Raw genomic sequence first — 16,589 nt, 5'->3', positions numbered from 1 at the left:
CAGACCCACCTCACCAACATGGCGAAACACCGTCTCTACTAAAAATACAAAACTTAGCTGCATGTGCTAGCTCACACCTGTAATCCCAGCTACTCAGGAGGCTAAGGCAAGAAAATCACTTGAACCCAGTGGGCAGAGGTTGCGGTGAGCCAAGATTGCGCCACTGCACTCCAGCCTGGGTGACAGAGCCAGATTCCATCTGAAAAAAAGAAAAAAAAATAAATCTATTTCATGAAGTTCACAAAGGAAAAATTAATATAGAGATAATAGAAAAGGAGAAGGTATTTGCAATGCCTAAATCTGACAAGTAACTGATCTCTCTCTCTCTTTTTTTTTTTTTTTTTTTGAGACGAAGTTTCGCTCTTGTTGCCCAGGCTGGAGTGCAATGGTGCGATCTCGGCTCACTGCAACTTCTGCCTCCCTGGTTCAAGTGATTCTCTTGCCTCAGCCTCCTGAGTAGCTGGGATTACAGGCGTGCACCACCACGCCAGGCTAAATATGTATTTTTAGTAGAGACAGGGTTTCTCCATGTTGGTCAGCTAGTCTCAAACTCCTGACCTCAGGTGATCAGCCCACCTTAGCCTCCCAAAGTGCTGGGATTACAGGCGTGAGCCACTGTGCCCAGCCTGATCTCATTTTTTGTTTGTTTGTTTGAGAGGGATCCTCGCTCTGTCACCCAGGCTGGAGTGCTGTGGCATGATTTTGTCTCACTGCAACCTCCACCACCCGGGTTCAGATGGTTCTCTTGCCTTAGCCTCCCTAGTAGCTGGAATTACAGGCACCTGTCACCGCGCCTGGTGATGCCTGGCTGATTTTTGTATTTTTAGTAGAGGCAGGGTTTCACTATGTTGGCCAGGCTGATCTTGAACCCCTGACCTCAGGTGATCTGCCAGCCTCAGCCTCCCAAAGTGCTGGGATTATAGGCATGAGCCACCGCGCCCGGCCAGTGCCATATTATTTGTTGTGGTTGAGAACTGGAGGCGCAATGGGTGCTCCTCAGTGGGACTGTGAGCAGGTAAAGTGTGATGCAGCTCATACTGTAAAGTATCGTGCAGCCATAGCTCTGATCATCATACAACACAAGTGGATTTTAAAAACATCGTAGTTACTGAAAATAAGATCAGAGTGAAATATATAACAAGATGCTATTTACAGAAATTTAAAATGTTTGGGCCGGGCGTGATGACTCACACCTGTAATCTCAGCACTTTGGGAGGCTGAGGTGGGCAGATCACTTGAGGTCAGGTGTTGAAGACCAGCCTGGCCAACATGGTGAAACCCCATCTCTACTTAAAATACAAAAATTAGCCAGGCATAGTGGTGCGAGCCTGTAATCCCAGCTACTTGGGAGGCTGAGGCAGGAGAATCACTTGAACCTGCGAAGCGGAGGCTGCAGTGAATGGAGATCACCCCACTGCACTCCAGCCTGGGTGACAGAGTGAGACTGTGTCTCATAAAAAGAAGGAAAAAAAAGCTTTGCACACAAAATGATGTATATTTTGTAAGAGCACAGAGAAAAACAAATGAACATTTAATGCATTGCAATAATCTACTTTTTTTTTTTTTCTTGTGAGACAGTCTCACTCAAGTGATCCTCCTGTCTCAGCCTCCTAATCTGCTAGGATAACAGTGGGATTACAGGTGTGAGTCACCACACCCAGCCTGGAATAATTGACTTTTGAAGGAGGAAAAATGAGAAATGGATATGGAAATAGATAATTAAAAAAAACAATAAGCATTTGGGTGTGGTGACTCAAGCCTGTAGTCTCAGCTACCTGGGAGGCTGAGGTGAGAGGGCTGCTTGAGCCCAGGAAGTGTAGGCTGCAGTGATCCGTGACTGTGCCTCTCACTCGAGCCTGAGCAACAGAGACCTCAACTGAAAACCAATAAAATTGCCGGGCGTGGTGGCTCACGCCAGTAATCCCAGCACTTTGGGAGCCCGAGGCAAGTGGATCACCTGAGGTCGGGAGTTGGAAACAAGCCTGATCAACATGGTGAAATCCCCCATCTCTACTAAAAATACAAAATTAGCCAGGCCTAGTGGCGCATGCCTATAATCTCAGCTATTCCGGAGGCTGAGGCAGGAGAATGGCTTGAACCCAGGAGGCGGAGGTTGCAGTGAGCCAAGGGTCGCTTGATTGAGCTCCAGCCTGGGTAACAAGAGCGAAACTCCGTCTCAAAACAAACAAAAACAAAAATAAAAATGAGAAATAGATCAATGAAGACAGTGTGATAAGAACTGTGTCATTTGGTCAGTCTTCTGTGCTGGAACTCAGGGATCAAGGTCCCTAGAAGCCGGAAATGAAGTGAACCTGTGGAGCAGGAGCTGGGTGGGGAAGCTTTCTCTGAAGGAAGAAGAGGAGTCCTTTGGCATTCCGGATTTTTTTTTTTTTTCTTGAGACGGAGTCTCACTCTGTCGCCAGGCTGGAGTGCAGGGGCACGATCTCGGCTCACTGCAACCTCCACCTCCCGGGTTCAAGCCATTCTCCTGCCTCAGCCTCCTGAGTAGCTGGGATTACAGGTGTGCATAACCACGCCTGGCTAATTTTTGTATCTTTAGCAGAGATGGGGTTTCTCCACGTTGGCCGGGCTGGTTTCAAACTCCTGACCTCAGGTGATCCGCCTTCCTCCGCCTCCCAAAGTGCTGGGATTACAGGTGTGAGCCACCGCGCCCAGTCAGCATTCCACATTTTGCAGGGGATTAGTGCAGCAAAGGGATCAAGAAGGGGTGTAACGGCACAGCGTGTTCTGGGTACAATAAGGATTTAGGCATTGCCCAGAACAGGAGGCGAAGGAGATAGAAGGAGAGGCAGGAGAGTTAGGTTAAGCCAGAGATCGGAGAAGAGAGACAGGAGTTCACTCTGAAAAGGGATTTGAACTTGACAGTTGGGGCAATAGAGACAGTGACTTCTTGCATGAGAGATGAGATTGGACCTTTGAAAATTGTTCTCTGCCCTCGTCATAAAGGAAAGAAGAGCAGGAAGACCAGTGAGGGTGATGGTGATCTGGACTGAAGTGGCAGCCGCCACAGGGAATATCGGATGAATATGAGAGAATTTTGGAGGTCAAAGCACCAACGTTAGAAACTAACTGGATAAACCGGGAGAGCGGCGCAGGACAGGAGGAATCGCGCATGACTTCTACCATAGGGGTGACTGGGCGGATAATTCACTGAAATAAGGAAGTTAGGAGGAGGAGCAGGTTTGGACATGCTGATCACTAGAGCTGCCACATCCAGGCGGTAACGAACACCTGGATTTGCAGCTCCAGAGAAGGGCCTGGGTTACATGTCCCTGAAGCCTTAGGGTGACGGAAAGGCAAGAGAGAGTGGGGTTGAGATTCCAAGTGCAATCCACTACGGCTCCTCGCTCGCCCTCCAGGTGGCACCACAGCCCTGCGCTTCCGAAGCCCGTTTTCTGAGCCAGACACTCCACGCTCTGGGTATCTCGGTTATCTCTCCCCACGCGCCGACCCTAGGTCGCGCACTTCCTGCCTGGCAGAATTTGGCCGAGGATTCAAACCCGGAGCAGCCTCCAGAGAGCGTGTCGTCCACGCGGCCAGCATATGCTCAGAGACCTCAGAGGCTCAGAGACCTTAGGGCTGGTGGTGTGGTCGGTGTGACCATTTGTCCCTCGGACCGGCTCCAGGGACCAACCTGGGGAATGTGTGTAGGGGAAGGACGGGATAGGCAGCGCCCGGGGCAGGGAGGCACTGAAAGACAGGACCAAGCAGCCCGGCCACCAGACCCGCTCTGGGAACGGAATTTTCTGGCCCCCAGGGCCACACTCGCGTGGGAAGCATGTCGCGGACCCTTTAAGGCTCCATCTCCCTGTCTCTCCGCCCCCGCCTGGGACAGGCTGGGACGCCCGGGACCTGACATTTGGAGGCTCCCAACGTGGGAGCTAAAAATAGCCGCCCCCGGGTTACTTTGGGGCATTGCTCCTCTCTCAACCCGCGAGCCGGCTCGCGAGCCGTCTCAGGCCGCTGGAGTTTCCCCGGGGCAAGTATACCTGGCCTGTCCTCTCCTCTCCGACCCCACAGTCCAGACCCGCAGAGTTTAAGATGCTTCTGCAGCCCGGCATCCTAGCTGGTGGGCGGAGTCCTAACACGTGGGTGGGCGGGGCCTTTTGTTCCGGGGACTCTTCTCAAAACTTTTCAGTCGGATGTTGGCGGGAACCCGAGAGGCGTGACTCTCCAGCCACGCGGAGGGGCGTGGCCTTACTGGCCGGCCCCACCAACTCCAGCCAAACTTTAAACCCCAGGCGGAGGGGGCGTGGCCTTCTGGGGTGTGCGGGCTCCTGGCCAATGGGTGCTGTGAAGGGCGTGGCCCGCGGGGGCAGAAGCGAGGTGGAGGGGGCTCCTCGCGTCTTTTCCCCCAGCCCGGCTCCGTCAGATCCGCGGGAGCCCCACTGCTCTCTGACACCTTGGCTTGTGGCTGTGGGTCCCATTGGGCCCTCCCGCGCTCGTCACTCCGGGACCCCCACGGCCCCCGCAGCTTCTGCGCGCCAGGCCGGGGCCAGAGACTCCCGGATCTGTTCTTTCATCTTCGCCGTCCCTACGCGTCCAGCTCTTCTAAGACGAGATGCCGTCGGGCTTCCAACAGATAGGCTCTGAAGTAGGATTCATCACGAGGGGCGGGGCGGGGGGCAGGGGTAGCGCTTTTCTTGGGCTGGGGGTCGCGGTTGGGGTCAGCTGGGGGTGGTTCATGCGCAGGCGCAGGGGGTGAAGGTGGGGGGCTGGCTATTTATACCCGGCCTGGACAACCCGTGACTGTGAGATTCCAATCCTACCAAGAGGCAGAGTGGGTCTGGAGGGCCTTTCGGGGCACAGGCAGCAAGTGGATTCTGCGAGCCAGGGTTCACCCCCTTGCCTAATAGGCGGCGCGGCGCTCCGGAATTGGGGACGCTCTGCCCTCGTTCCGACTCGGGAAAGCAGATCCAGGCGGGTCTTGCCCTCCGGGAGCTGTCCGTCCGTCTCCGCTCGCGGGCAGTGTTTCGAGGACTGGTGGCTCTCCGTGGGCCCCCACCCCCACTCCTGGCCGCCCTCCAAGACGCTGAACTTTCCCTTGGCCCCACGGTTGGTGGAGGGGCAGAGGGGACTGTCAGCCCCCCCTCCCCCAGCTCAGGTTTCCGCTTGGAGACAGTCTGTGCCGCCAGCGAGCGGCCACCACTGCCACCGCCCCTCACACCACCTTCCTGCCCTCCTCCCCTGGGCATGGCTCTCCCAGGCAGAACTCCTGGACGGCCCTCCCTGCTCGCAGTTTACAGGGGGAGGGCAGGCTGCGACACAGATAGAGAAGGCCACCCCTAGATGACCGGGATGTCCTTTCTGGAGCAGCACTTCTTGGTCCTGTTGGGGTCCTCCTGGAGCTGGCTGACAGAACCCCCAGAGGGGAGGGAAGAGGACAGTGGCTGATGATAATAATGCAAATAATGCACTTGTCAATTTATGAAACCAGCACTGTCACGGATACTGTTAACATGTGACGCTGATTTTCACAACACTCTCACAGATAGGTAGGCAAGGCAGGAAACATCACCCACATCTCACAGAGGACACTCAGGTTCGGGGCAGGGAAGTGACTTGGCCAAGGTCACACAAATCTGAGCTCTTAAGGCCAAGCCTGTCCCAAGGTCACAGAAGAATTTTGAGACAAGTTCTCAAACATTTCTCTGCCTTATGGACTCAAACATCCAGTTTCTCCTTTATGCCCAGGTTGAAGTTGAGCTCCTGTTTACATTGAGATCTTTGTGCAATTCCTAATATGGCCCAGTTTCCCTCACCCAACATGTTGGATGGAGCCCAGTATCTTCAGGTTCCAGCTGGGCCCGGGCCGCTAGCGAAGGAAAAAAAATCATGGTTCCATGTGACATGCTGTGTCTTTGTGTCTGCCTGTCCAGGATGGGGAACCCCCGCAGCAGCGAGTGACTGGGACCCTGGTCCTTGCTGTGTTCTCTGCTGTGCTTGGCTCCCTGCAGTTTGGCTACAACATTGGAGTCATCAATGCCCCTCAGAAGGTGAGGGCCTGCTGCTGGCAGGGTGGGGGTACCCAAACGAGGAGGACAGGTGTCTCAGGGGTGGTGGAAAGGTGAGGGTCTGCAGTAAATCTGTCCTCTGCTGTCTCCCAGGTGATTGAACAGAGCTACAATGAGACGTGGCTGGGGAGGCAGGGGCCTGAGGGACCCAGCTCCATCCCGCCAGGCACTCTCACCACCCTTTGGGCCCTCTCTGTGGCCATCTTTTCCGTGGGCGGCATGATTTCCTCCTTCCTCATTGGTATCATCTCTCAGTGGCTTGGAAGGTTCGGAGCTGGAGGGCAGGGGTGGGGGAAACAGGAAGGGAGCCACCGCTGGGTGCCCTCACCCTCACAGCCTCACTCTGTCTGCCTGCCAGGAAAAGGGCCATGCTGGTCAACAATGTCCTGGCGGTGCTGGGGGGCAGCCTCATGGGCCTGGCCAATGCTGCTGCCTCCTATGAAATGCTCATCCTTGGACGGTTCCTCATTGGTGCCTACTCAGGTACTCACGGGCACCACAGCCCTGCCTAGCGCCCTGCTGTCTTTCACCACACCTGGGCTTTCAGATGGGAGTGGACACCTGCCCTCAGCCCTCTCTTCTTCCCTCGCCTAGGGCTGACATCAGGACTGGTGCCCATGTACGTAGGGGAGATTGCTCCCACTCACCTGCGGGGTGCCCTGGGGACGCTCAACCAACTGGCCATCGTCACTGGCATTCTGATCGCCCAGGTAACCGGGACGGGCCTCATGGGCGCCTGGGCAGTGGTTGGGGTGGAGCTGTGGAGAATACGGTGTGCTTCTGAGGTAAGGCGGGAGGGCTGAGTGACCTACCTTCTTTCCCAACCTTCTCCCACAGGTGCTGGGGTTGGAGTCCCTGCTGGGCACTGCCAGCCTGTGGCCACTGCTCTTGGGCCTCACAGTGCTACCTGCCCTCCTGCAGCTGGTCCTGCTCCCCTTCTGTCCCGAGAGCCCCCGCTACCTCTATATCATCCGGAATCTCGAGGGACCTGCCAGAAAGAGTAAGCTCTCCCGCTGTAGCCTGACCCAGGCCCATGCCTCCACTTTGTCTTGCTAGCACCTGGCTTCCTCTCGGGTCCCTTCAGGCCTGACCCTCCCTCCTCCAGGTCTGAAGCGCCTGACAGGCTGGGCTGATGTTTCTGGAGTGCTGGCTGAGCTGAAGGATGAGAAGCGGAAGCTGGAGCGTGAGCGGCCATTGTCCCTGCTCCAGCTCCTGGGCAGTCATACCCACCGGCAGCCCCTGATCATTGCAGTCGTGCTGCAGCTGAGCCAGCAGCTCTCTGGCATCAATGCTGTATGTGTGGAGCAGCCTCCAGGCAGGGCACAGCCCAGGGAGGGGAGACAGGAGCTGGGAGCAAACCCCCTCCACCAACACTCAGCCTGTTGTGGCTGGAGTAGAGGAAGGGACATCCCTGCCATCACTTCTTCTTCTCCCGCACCTCTAGGTTTTCTATTATTCGACCAGCATCTTCGAGACAGCAGGGGTAGGCCAGCCTGCCTATGCCACCATAGGAGCGGGTGTGGTCAACACAGTCTTCACCTTGGTCTCGGTAACTGCTCACCTCTGGAATGGCCCAAGTCACTGGCTTCACATCCCTGGGTGTCCCGGAGGTCCTGCTCTTGGTTGCCCTCACCCACGCAGCCCCTCCTACGTCCCATGTCTGAAAGGCTCCGGTCAAGCTCTGACTCTCCCCACAGGTGTTGTTGGTGGAGCGGGCAGGGCGCCGGACGCTCCATCTTCTGGGCCTGGCGGGCATGTGTGGCTGTGCCATCCTGATGACTGTGGCTCTGCTCCTGCTGGTAAGGCCTGGAGGCTAGGAGGGGCTAGCAGCCCAGCCCATGGGAATGGTCCTGAGAGTCTCTGTGACCAGCCAGGTCCCCTTCTTAACACACACACTTTCAATCCTGGTGCCAGCTCTGGACCAGGACTGTGGGTGACTGGCTCCAGAATCTGCTGGGACTGTGGTCTGCTCCTGAGGGATTTAGGCTGCACTGTGAGGCAGCTGTGGCACAACTCTGGCAGCCAGGAGGGAGAGCCCCTGTCAAGCCTCAGGAACCATCATTCCTAAAGACCCAGCTTTAGAGCCCAGGGAGAGCTGACAGTCATAAGAACTGAGAGGCCGTAACATTTCCTCTGCCTTGAACACACTTGGGATAGCCAGCAGAACGCCAGCGCTCAGAAAGACTCAAGGGCCTGCTCTAACCCGGGACGGCAGCCCCCGCACAAGCTGCTGGGGAGGGGGATAGATTTCACTTCTCTGGGTTGAGGGCAAGGGAGGATCCAGAAAGGCCTCAACTGGATTCTCCACCCTCCCTCTCTGGCTCCTAGGAGCGAGTTCCAGCCATGAGCTACGTCTCCATTGTGGCCATCTTTGGCTTTGTGGCATTTTTTGAGATTGGTCCTGGCCCCATTCCTTGGTTCATCGTGGCCGAGCTCTTCAGCCAGGGACCCCGCCCGGCAGCCATGGCTGTGGCTAGTTTCTCCAACTGGACGAGCAACTTCATCATTGGCATGGGTTTCCAGTATGTTGCGGTAGGTCCTCCCACCCCAGCCTCCCACACTGTAGGCCAGAGGTGGGCATCACACAGCTAGCCCACCTGCTTCCCAGTCAGGGACTCCTCCAGCCACAGACCATGGGTCTTTGGGTCACTTTGGTGGACCACCTGCTACACAGAATAAAGCAAGGAAGGGAGCTGACCCAGACTGGATAGCAACTGAGATGTCCGAAACGCACCAGTGACATAACTTACCTTAGTCCAAGAATAAAATGATACGCTTTGCATGAATGCTACAAACAGCTGGGACTCTCCTCTGAGTGCAGTAACTGAGGATGGTGAAGGGGGCGAAAACTAAAAGAGTGTTTGGGGTTCAGAGAATCCTCTTTTCCGTGTCAATTCTTATTCCTGATCATTTTCCTTGTCCCTGGAGGAGGCAGCTGCTGTCTGTCGTCTCCCCAGCTCCCTATGAAGGCCTTTAGCTCCTGGTTGCCTGAAACCACCCCTTCTCTCCCCACCTCACTCTGTCAACACCTCTTTCTCCACCTGTCCCAGGAGGCTATGGGGCCCTACGTCTTCCTTCTATTTGCGGTCCTCCTGCTGGGCTTCTTCATCTTCACCTTCTTAAGAGTACCTGAAACTCGAGGCCGGACGTTTGACCAGATCTCAGCTGCCTTCCACCGGACACCCTCTCTTTTAGAGCAGGAGGTGAAACCCAGCACAGAACTTGAGTACTTAGGGCCAGATGAGAACGACTGAGGGGCCAGGCAGGGCGGGGAGAGCCAGCTCTCTCCACCCACCCCAGAGGCCCCTTCCTTTCCTCTGCAGCACTTCAACCCTCTCTTCCCTATTACTTCCCGGTGGAAAAGCAGCCCTGCAGCCTGGGAGAATTGGGAAGCTGGGGGAAGGGTGGTCTGAGCACCCCCTCATTCCCCTCGTGTGACTCTTTTGGATTACTTATGTGTTGTGGTTAGGCCGTGGCCATCAGGGTGGGCCACGCTCCCCTCCCTCTTCTTTCCCCCTTCCCCTTTCCTCCCCACCCCTGCAGGCTCAGCTCCAGAATCCCTTCTTCCCTGCTAGAGAAGGGGGATTGGAGGGAGGACAGGTCTAGACTTTCTCAGTGGGACAAACCAGAGCAGAGAGCAGGACGGGGGACAAGAAATCCAGTTTCCCACCACCCTGGACTCCTCCCATAATCTGGGACTTTCACTGAATTCTTCCCACACAGACTCTGGGTGAAGGGGGTTCTCTCTTGACCCCTCCAGGGAAAAGGACTCACCTCCCTCACTGCAGGTTCAGCCTTCCAGGGCAAGAGGGAACAGGAGAGTATGTGCCCATGTGTGGCAGGACGGAAGGACAGCAGGCTCCCGCCTCTAGGCTTGGGGCTCTGCCCCGATTGTTCCCCAAGGCTGCCAAGGAGGAGCCCTAGCTAGCTTTCCTCCTCTCCCTTCCTGGAAGGGTGCTGCACCAACAGGCTTTTGACCAACTAAGGCAAAGAGGGGATTTGAAAAGCTGCCTGGAAACACTGGGCTGGGAGGAGCCTTTGGATATTTTTATATACGTTTGAAAAGGGGGTTGAGAGAAGAAACCAAAGGTCGGTTGTACTAAATGTATATATATAGATACTTCTATAAAGTGACTGCTGAAGACAAGCATCCTGTCGTGGAGGCACTTGAGGACGGGCTGAGACAGGGACCATAACTCTTCACCCCTCTTCCTCCCTCTGTCCTGCCTCAGCTCAAGGCCTCAGAATCTTCTGGATGCCATTGCTCATGCCCCTACTCACATTTCTACTCATTGCTTTATTAATAGTAAATGCTCAATAAATTGTAGCTGCCAGTGCCGGGCACTGCTCTTGGCATCTGCAGAATACTCACTCTGCGAGGAGGTGTCAGCCCATGTCACAGGGGCAGTGAATCCCCCTGATGAGGGCACTCTTCACTAGGGGCACAGCTGGAGACATGGGAGCAAGGATGCCAGGCCCTGCCCACGGCCCCACATCCCCTCCTCCCCACCTTCAACAGTGAGTTACTAGCGATTCTCCAAAACAGAAGAGACAGAGACCAAGACCACAGGAAAGCCTGTTTTTGTTTTTACTGGAGGCTCAGGTGGCAAATGACAGGTCATAAAATGGCTTCAGAGGTAGGGGGCCGGGGGAAAACAAAAATAAACTTGGGGGGTGAGGCGGGAAGAAAAATAACCAGGAGGCGGTAAGAGCTGGCTGGTCCCTTCTCAGCCTGAGTTACAGGAGGGAGTTGGTGTCTCTGAACAGTAAGGATGGCTCCCTTCCTTCAACCCTTGATAAAGGGAGGGAAGAAAAAAGAAAAAGAAAAAGGCTGTTGCTTTGGCCCTCCTGAGTCTCAAGGAAAAGGTGAAAAGCTGGTGTTTTGATGCCATGAATTATGGGAAAGGGGGAGCAGGGTACTGGGTAGGGTACAGTTCAGTTGGAAAAACTGGCAGATACCTGAGAGAGAAAAGGAAATGGACAGATTGTGAACAACAGCGACTTATTGCCACCCAGTCCTCCGCCTTCCTGGCCACCTGCCCAACTGCACCAGCCACTCACCAGATGGCAGCTCTGGGTGTCCTTTGAGTTGGAATCACTCCAGGATGGTGGTGCTGGGGTCCCCACTGTTGACAGGGGCTGAGGTCTAAAGAACAGTGGTGGCCAATTGAGACTTGTTCTTTTTTTTTTTTTTGAGACAGAGTCTCACTCCAGGTTGGATGGAGTGCAGTGCCGCGATCTTGGCTCACTGCAACCTCCCCCTCCCAGTTCAAGCAATTCTCCTGCCTCAGCCTCCCAAGTAGCTGGGATTGCAGGCACGCGCTACCATGCCGGGCTAATTTTTGTATCTTTAGTAGAGCCGGGGTTTCTCCAAGTTGGTCAGGCTGGTTTCGAACTTCCAACCTCAAGTGATCGCCTGTTTCTGCCTCCCAAAGTGCTGGGATTACAGGCGTGAGCTATCGTGCCAGGCTGAGACTTGTTCTTTAGAGCCCCAAACTTCAACCCTCTTTCACGTTTTCCCTTCCCATTAATACCCTCAATCACACCCCCCAGTTCACATCCACAAGCTGGTGCGATGGCTCCAGGAAGCACTGGGGGCGGGTGGAGGGGGTAGGGGCATGACATGGGCTTAATTGCCTCTGCTGGGGCTTCCTGGTGGGAGGGGACACCTGCCAGGGGTGGACCCAGCAGGCTGCATGGAAGAGGGTGGTGGCAGGGCCAGGGCAGGCGAGGGAAGGAACCAAGGGATGGAGTAGGAAAGAAAAAGAAAAAAGGAGGGGGTGGGGTGGAGCTGGTCTCAGCCTTTTCTTTCATCCCACATCTGAAGTCCTCACCTCAGGGGCTGCGGGCTGCCGGGGGCCAGGGGCCTGCTGCCGTCTCCGCTGGAAGTAGGGGCGGTTTCGTGGGCGCTGGGGCTCAGGCCGGGAACCATCAGTGGGACCTTGGCTGGGCTTGGTCTCACCGTCCCCACCTTCTGTGGTAGGCTGCTGGGGTGGCCTGGGGCGGAAAGGCCTAGGGAAAGGAGCAGGGCTCTGAGGGGACCAGGGAACACCCTGGACAGACCACTGCCTCCCCAGGGCTCACCCAGCTGCCCCACCCCACCTCCAGGAGCCAGGCTTCCAGCCCATGAGCACTGCCTCCCCGCAAGGCACCTCTCACCAGAAGCCCAGGCTCTGCCTAGAGCTTCGCCCTTCCATCCTCCTGTCCCTTTCCCCAAGGAGCCAACACTGGAAGGGGAAGACCAAGCCCTAGCAGGGGAGTCTTACCTTCGGTACCTGGGCCGGAATCTGGGCGGGGGGACCCGCTCATCTCCCTGCTGTTGGTGCCCCTCCAATGGGGCTGTCTCTTTGGGTTCTACCCCGTCAGTGCTCTGGGAACATGCAAAGGCCCCGGTGAGCTGTGGGGACAGCAGCTGCTCCGGAGTCAGGTTATCCACAGCTCTGCCCAACCCTCAGTTCCTCCTCCTTTGGGGACCCATGGTCTCTATCCTAATTCCCACTCTTCTCCTAAACTTGGGGAAGTGGCTCCCATATTCCAGCTTCCCCTCACCTCTATAGGCTGCTGCTGGTTGGGGGGCCGGGGGCCTCGCACAAACCGCCGTCGGTAGAAGAAGGGTGGGGGGCGCCGTCGTCTGGGCCGCTGCCCAGAGTCTTCAGCCCGCTCCCCTTCGCTGCCAGGTCCTGTCCCCCCGGAGGGGATCTCTGCCACCATGGGTGGTGGGACAACTGAGGGAGGCCGGGGGATGAATCGGCGGAACCTACGTCGGTTGGGGGCATAACGGCTGCCCTTCACGGGCACCCCCCCGGGCCCAGTTACATTAGCAGCTTCTGCGCCCTGGGAAGGTGGTGAGGGAATAGTCAGAATCCGCTCCAACAGCCAACGTGCATTTCCCAACTTGCTTCCCCTTCTTCCAGGGGAAGACCCCTCTCCAGCTTTCCTTTAGCTCCTCTAACTTCTTTCTACCCCTCCTGGAGTGGCAGTGGAGTGCATTTGCACCCATCTGGGAAGGAGCAACGTGTCCTTTTGAAATAATTGCTACTGCACCCTCCTGAGTATACGACTGGCTGGAGAAAGGCCTGGCAGCCAGCATCCACCTTTTTACTACAGAGGCGGACTTGGAAAGCCTAGAACAGGGCCCCACGTGGAGAACAGACGTCGAAGTGCTTGGTGAACTACAGAGAAGAAACCCAGACACTGCCAACCGGTAACAGGGACATCTTTAGGACATCCCTTAGCCTGAGCGTTAAGGAAGAGGACATCAGGGTGAGAGAACACAGTCCCATTTCTGCAGAATGGGTCAGAGCTGGCCCCAGGAGAGTCTTAGCCTGCGATGACCTCCAGGCCACCCTCCCATACGCCTAGTCAACTCTATACCCCATAGCAGTCCCCAAACCTTCTCTCCTTCCACGACATCAAATTCCACAGTCTCCCCATCTCCAACGCTGCGCAGAAACTTCCTGGGGTTGTTTCTTTTAATAGCTGTCTGATTGGGGGAAAGGCCATGTGAAAAGTGAGACAGCAAGATAGGATCTCTGCCACCCCTGCTGGGGCCACCACCCAATTTCATTCAACATTTGACTTGGGGTCTAGAGCTGGAGGGTGGAGCAAGGAGGTGGTCAAAGTTTAGCAGGGGAAAAGTCCTGAACTCAGGGCCTCAGCAATGACTGTGCAGTTACCACCATCCCCAGGACACACTCTTCCCCCTCCCCCGCCCCCGCTTTACCCCTCGGGATTTCAAAAAGGGAGGCAAGAAATATGAACTCCAAAGCAAAAGGCAGGGACAGTCTTCAGTTGCAAAGTGGGTAAAATGCACTGTGCTTCTTACCTCAGTCCCAATGAGAGCTCTTTCCACCAAGCAGTGGTTCTCAAGCTGTAGCGTGCATCAGAATCACCTGGAGAGCTCGTTAAACCGATTGCGGAGCCCCAGCCCCAGCTCTGATTCACCAGGTCTGGGCTGGGGCCTGAGAATTTGGATGTCAGGTGATGCTGCTGCCGCTGGTGCAGAGGCCACGCTTTGAGAACCACCGCACCCAAGTACCTTCTCCCTCTGAAAATTGCCTCAGTGCTTCCTGGAGTGTTAACAGGTCCCAGGAGGTAGTAAGCGTGCCATGCCCAGGGGCGACATGCTCAATTCTGACAGGCGTTTAGTAACCCAACACAAGTGTGGCTAATGGTGGTTGACACAGGCACCCGAGGCAGATGGGGGGGAGCTATTCCCTGGCAGACGGGCCGTTGTGAAGAAGAGCCGGAGAAACATGGTGGAGCGCACTGCTAAGGATTACGGCAAAGGCCTTCAAAGAGGGCCGGTTCTTCCCCTCAGAAAGCCAACCTAGCTCTTACCTGGTGAACAAAGACATCTTCCTTGGTGTCATTCCTGCAGAACAGGATGGGTCGTTAAGGAGGGGACTTTAACAAAGCCCTCAGCTCCTCACTGAGGCCCCCCTAGCTGCCCAGTCTAAGCTCAGTAGGCCCGTCCTCTCCAGCATTCCACAGTTAGGGGTAGACAGGGCCCGGGGAGTGGGAGGGAGAGCCAGCAGGACCTCCAGAAGCTGGTGTAGAGAGAGGTATACTTAAAACCTCAGTGCCAAACCTGGACTTCACAAGGAAAGGGCAGGCTGGGGAGGCAAAGGCACCTTGAGGGACCTGAGACAGCTCTGCCCTTGCCTGGGCTCCACCTTCCACCCCAGGCTAGCCTTACAACCTGCCAGCGCCGGGTGCAACTGTCCCTGGCCAACACCCCTCCCCCAACCCCCATCAGGCTTGGAAAATTCCAGTCTTCTTCCTTCTATAGTCAAGGAGGCAGAAAGTGCAGAGGGGACCAGAGGTGCAGAACAAGTTTGAGAAGGGAACAACGTGTCAGGAACTTGCTCCAAACAGCCACCAAACTTTATTCTCATCCTCAGCCTGGACGTGAATCCCAGGGTCAGGCCCACTCTGAACAAGCGTGGGTGCAAGGGTGAGAGACAAGAAAACATTCACCCATTCTCTATCACAAGAACCCCAGTGGGTGGGGGGAGGGGAGAAAGGAAAAGTTTTCCTGGAGGTGCTCTGCCCCCCACCCAGTCTGCCATTTCCAGAATCAGACAGAGACCATTCCCCAGAACAAACGTTTTAGCTTTAAAGCACATGGATCTGCACAAAGGTCAGCATGCTAAGAGTGAACTAGGGCCTCCCAGGAGGGCCAGGCCGGGCAGGATGCCTGGGCTGGGGAAGGGCCCACTGGGGGAGACCCGGCTCTGCTCAGAATCCACCGCCACAGCCTCTCCCAGTGCTGAGGGGTGGGGCTGCCTACTGAAGGAAAGCAGCAGCCTCTGGCTCCTTCCTCCTGCCCCCCACTGTCAGCCTCAGTCCCAACAGGTGGGGGGCTCGAATGAGCCAGAGCTCTTTAAGGGAGTTGAGTTGTGAGTGCTGCCATAACAGCAAATCAGTGAGGATTCCAGCCGGGGGCCCTGAGGCACAGAGAACCCTATAATACATTCTGCCCCAAAGGCATGTCAGAGTAAAAGTAATGAAGCAATTCCAGAAGGTGAGATGAGAAGCTGGCAGGGTCAGAGCCAGGTTTGCCAAGTTCCTGAATCATTAATCCTCCGCTGCCCTTGAAGATGTGGAGCAGCCTTCCTCTTGTCACTAAGCACACATTTGTGCTGCGGTTAAAGGCTTTCAACCAGCATCAGCTGGACATTGCAACCACGTGCCTCCGCAGGGGTCGAGATGAGGTTGGGCGGGTGTCCAGTCCCACAGGCCAGTTCGGAAGACACCCATTCCACCCCCGCCCTGGGTTCCTTGGATACCTGTTGATGAATCCGTAACCATTCCGGACGTTGAACCATTTGACAGTGCCCAGGACTCGGATTGCTGCCAGGCAGAGATGCAGTGGGGACAGTGAGACGGGGGGAAGAGATGGAGTTGAGCTCAGTTTTGAGACACTCCAAAAAAAAAAAAAATCTAGCCTACTGCCTTATAACCTATTAAGCTTGCCTTCAAGCCAATCAGGTTTCACTAGTAGCTTCAAGGTATTCTTACCCTATTCCATCAAATGAAATCACCCACACAGGGGATTCAGGCTTTCAAAAAGCCTTCCAACTCTAAGGCATGTTCCCCACATCCTACAAATCCAGACCCTTCACCTAGAACTGGGTACTCACCTGGTCTGCAAAGTGCCCCCCCCAGGTCATAACTGAGGGTTTTTCTAGCCCTCCCAATGCAAGGGTCCCCAGTGCACCTGCTTGCCGGGCTCAGAGGTTTGCCTAGTTCTAACCCAGTCAACTAGGCACTGTGTCCCGCCCGGGGGCGTGGCCGGACCCTGGGGCTTTATTCTCCACCCCAAGACCTTAGCTGAACCTGCCGGCCCCGCCCTCCCGCCCAGGAAGGCACGGCAGGATTTCCCACCAGGGGAATCCACTTTGTTTGGTGCGCAGCTCCCAGCCCAGTTAGCGCTCTGGGCCTCCGGGCCAGGCCGCCTTTGGTTTTCCGGATCCTGCCGGGCTCCACACTGCCCCTCCCCCAGCCCGCCGACCCCTCAGAGCCTCCCTGTGCGCGCCCCCCCCTCACCCA

General features: G+C 55.9%; 2 protein-coding genes across 2 annotated transcripts in view; one reads left to right on the top strand and one right to left on the bottom strand.

Moving 5' to 3' along the window:
* The first annotated feature begins 4,314 nt into the window (after positions 1-4,314).
* Positions 4,315-9,741, top strand: SLC2A4 (solute carrier family 2 (facilitated glucose transporter), member 4). The gene is made up of 11 exons (XM_011994602.1): positions 4,315-4,615; positions 5,901-6,017; positions 6,129-6,301; positions 6,394-6,518; positions 6,630-6,745; positions 6,873-7,035; positions 7,141-7,328; positions 7,480-7,584; positions 7,733-7,834; positions 8,364-8,567; positions 9,086-9,741. The coding sequence occupies exons 1-11, from the start codon at positions 4,583-4,585 to the stop codon at positions 9,287-9,289; spliced, it is 1,530 nt and encodes a 509-aa protein (XP_011849992.1). The 5' UTR covers positions 4,315-4,582; the 3' UTR covers positions 9,290-9,741.
* Positions 9,742-10,598: 857 nt separating this feature from the next.
* YBX2 (Y box binding protein 2) overlaps positions 10,599-16,589 on the bottom strand; it is an 8,387-nt gene continuing 2,396 nt past the window's right edge. The window contains exons 2-10 of the mRNA XM_011994743.1: positions 16,425-16,512; positions 15,827-15,890; positions 14,376-14,409; positions 13,429-13,518; positions 12,585-12,869; positions 12,302-12,405; positions 11,870-12,047; positions 11,097-11,181; positions 10,599-10,994 (exon numbers count right to left, since the gene is read on the bottom strand). Of these exons, the coding sequence (XP_011850133.1) occupies positions 11,131-11,181; positions 11,870-12,047; positions 12,302-12,405; positions 12,585-12,869; positions 13,429-13,518; positions 14,376-14,409; positions 15,827-15,890; positions 16,425-16,512 (894 nt within the window). The 3' untranslated portion in view covers positions 10,599-10,994; positions 11,097-11,130. The remainder of the gene's footprint in view (positions 10,995-11,096; positions 11,182-11,869; positions 12,048-12,301; positions 12,406-12,584; positions 12,870-13,428; positions 13,519-14,375; positions 14,410-15,826; positions 15,891-16,424; positions 16,513-16,589) is intronic.

This window comes from Mandrillus leucophaeus, unplaced genomic scaffold (genome assembly GCF_000951045.1).
Source record: "Mandrillus leucophaeus isolate KB7577 unplaced genomic scaffold, Mleu.le_1.0 Scaffold46, whole genome shotgun sequence".
Classification (NCBI taxonomy): domain Eukaryota; kingdom Metazoa; phylum Chordata; class Mammalia; order Primates; family Cercopithecidae; genus Mandrillus; species Mandrillus leucophaeus.
Note: the sequence above shows the minus strand (reverse complement) of the source record. Positions and strands in the feature narration are given on the sequence as shown.

What these genes read in the sequence shown, in the direction of transcription:
- SLC2A4 (XM_011994602.1), top strand. Translation starts at nt 4,583, where the DNA reads ATGCCGTCGGGCTTCCAACAGATAGGCTCTGAA. An exon ending in ATCTCTCAGTGGCTTGGAAG is followed by an intron (nt 6,302 to 6,393) that starts GTTCGGAGCTGG and finishes TCTGCCTGCCAG; the next exon opens with GAAAAGGGCCATGCTGGTCA. An exon ending in CAGTCTTCACCTTGGTCTCG is followed by an intron (nt 7,585 to 7,732) that starts GTAACTGCTCAC and finishes CTCTCCCCACAG; the next exon opens with GTGTTGTTGGTGGAGCGGGC.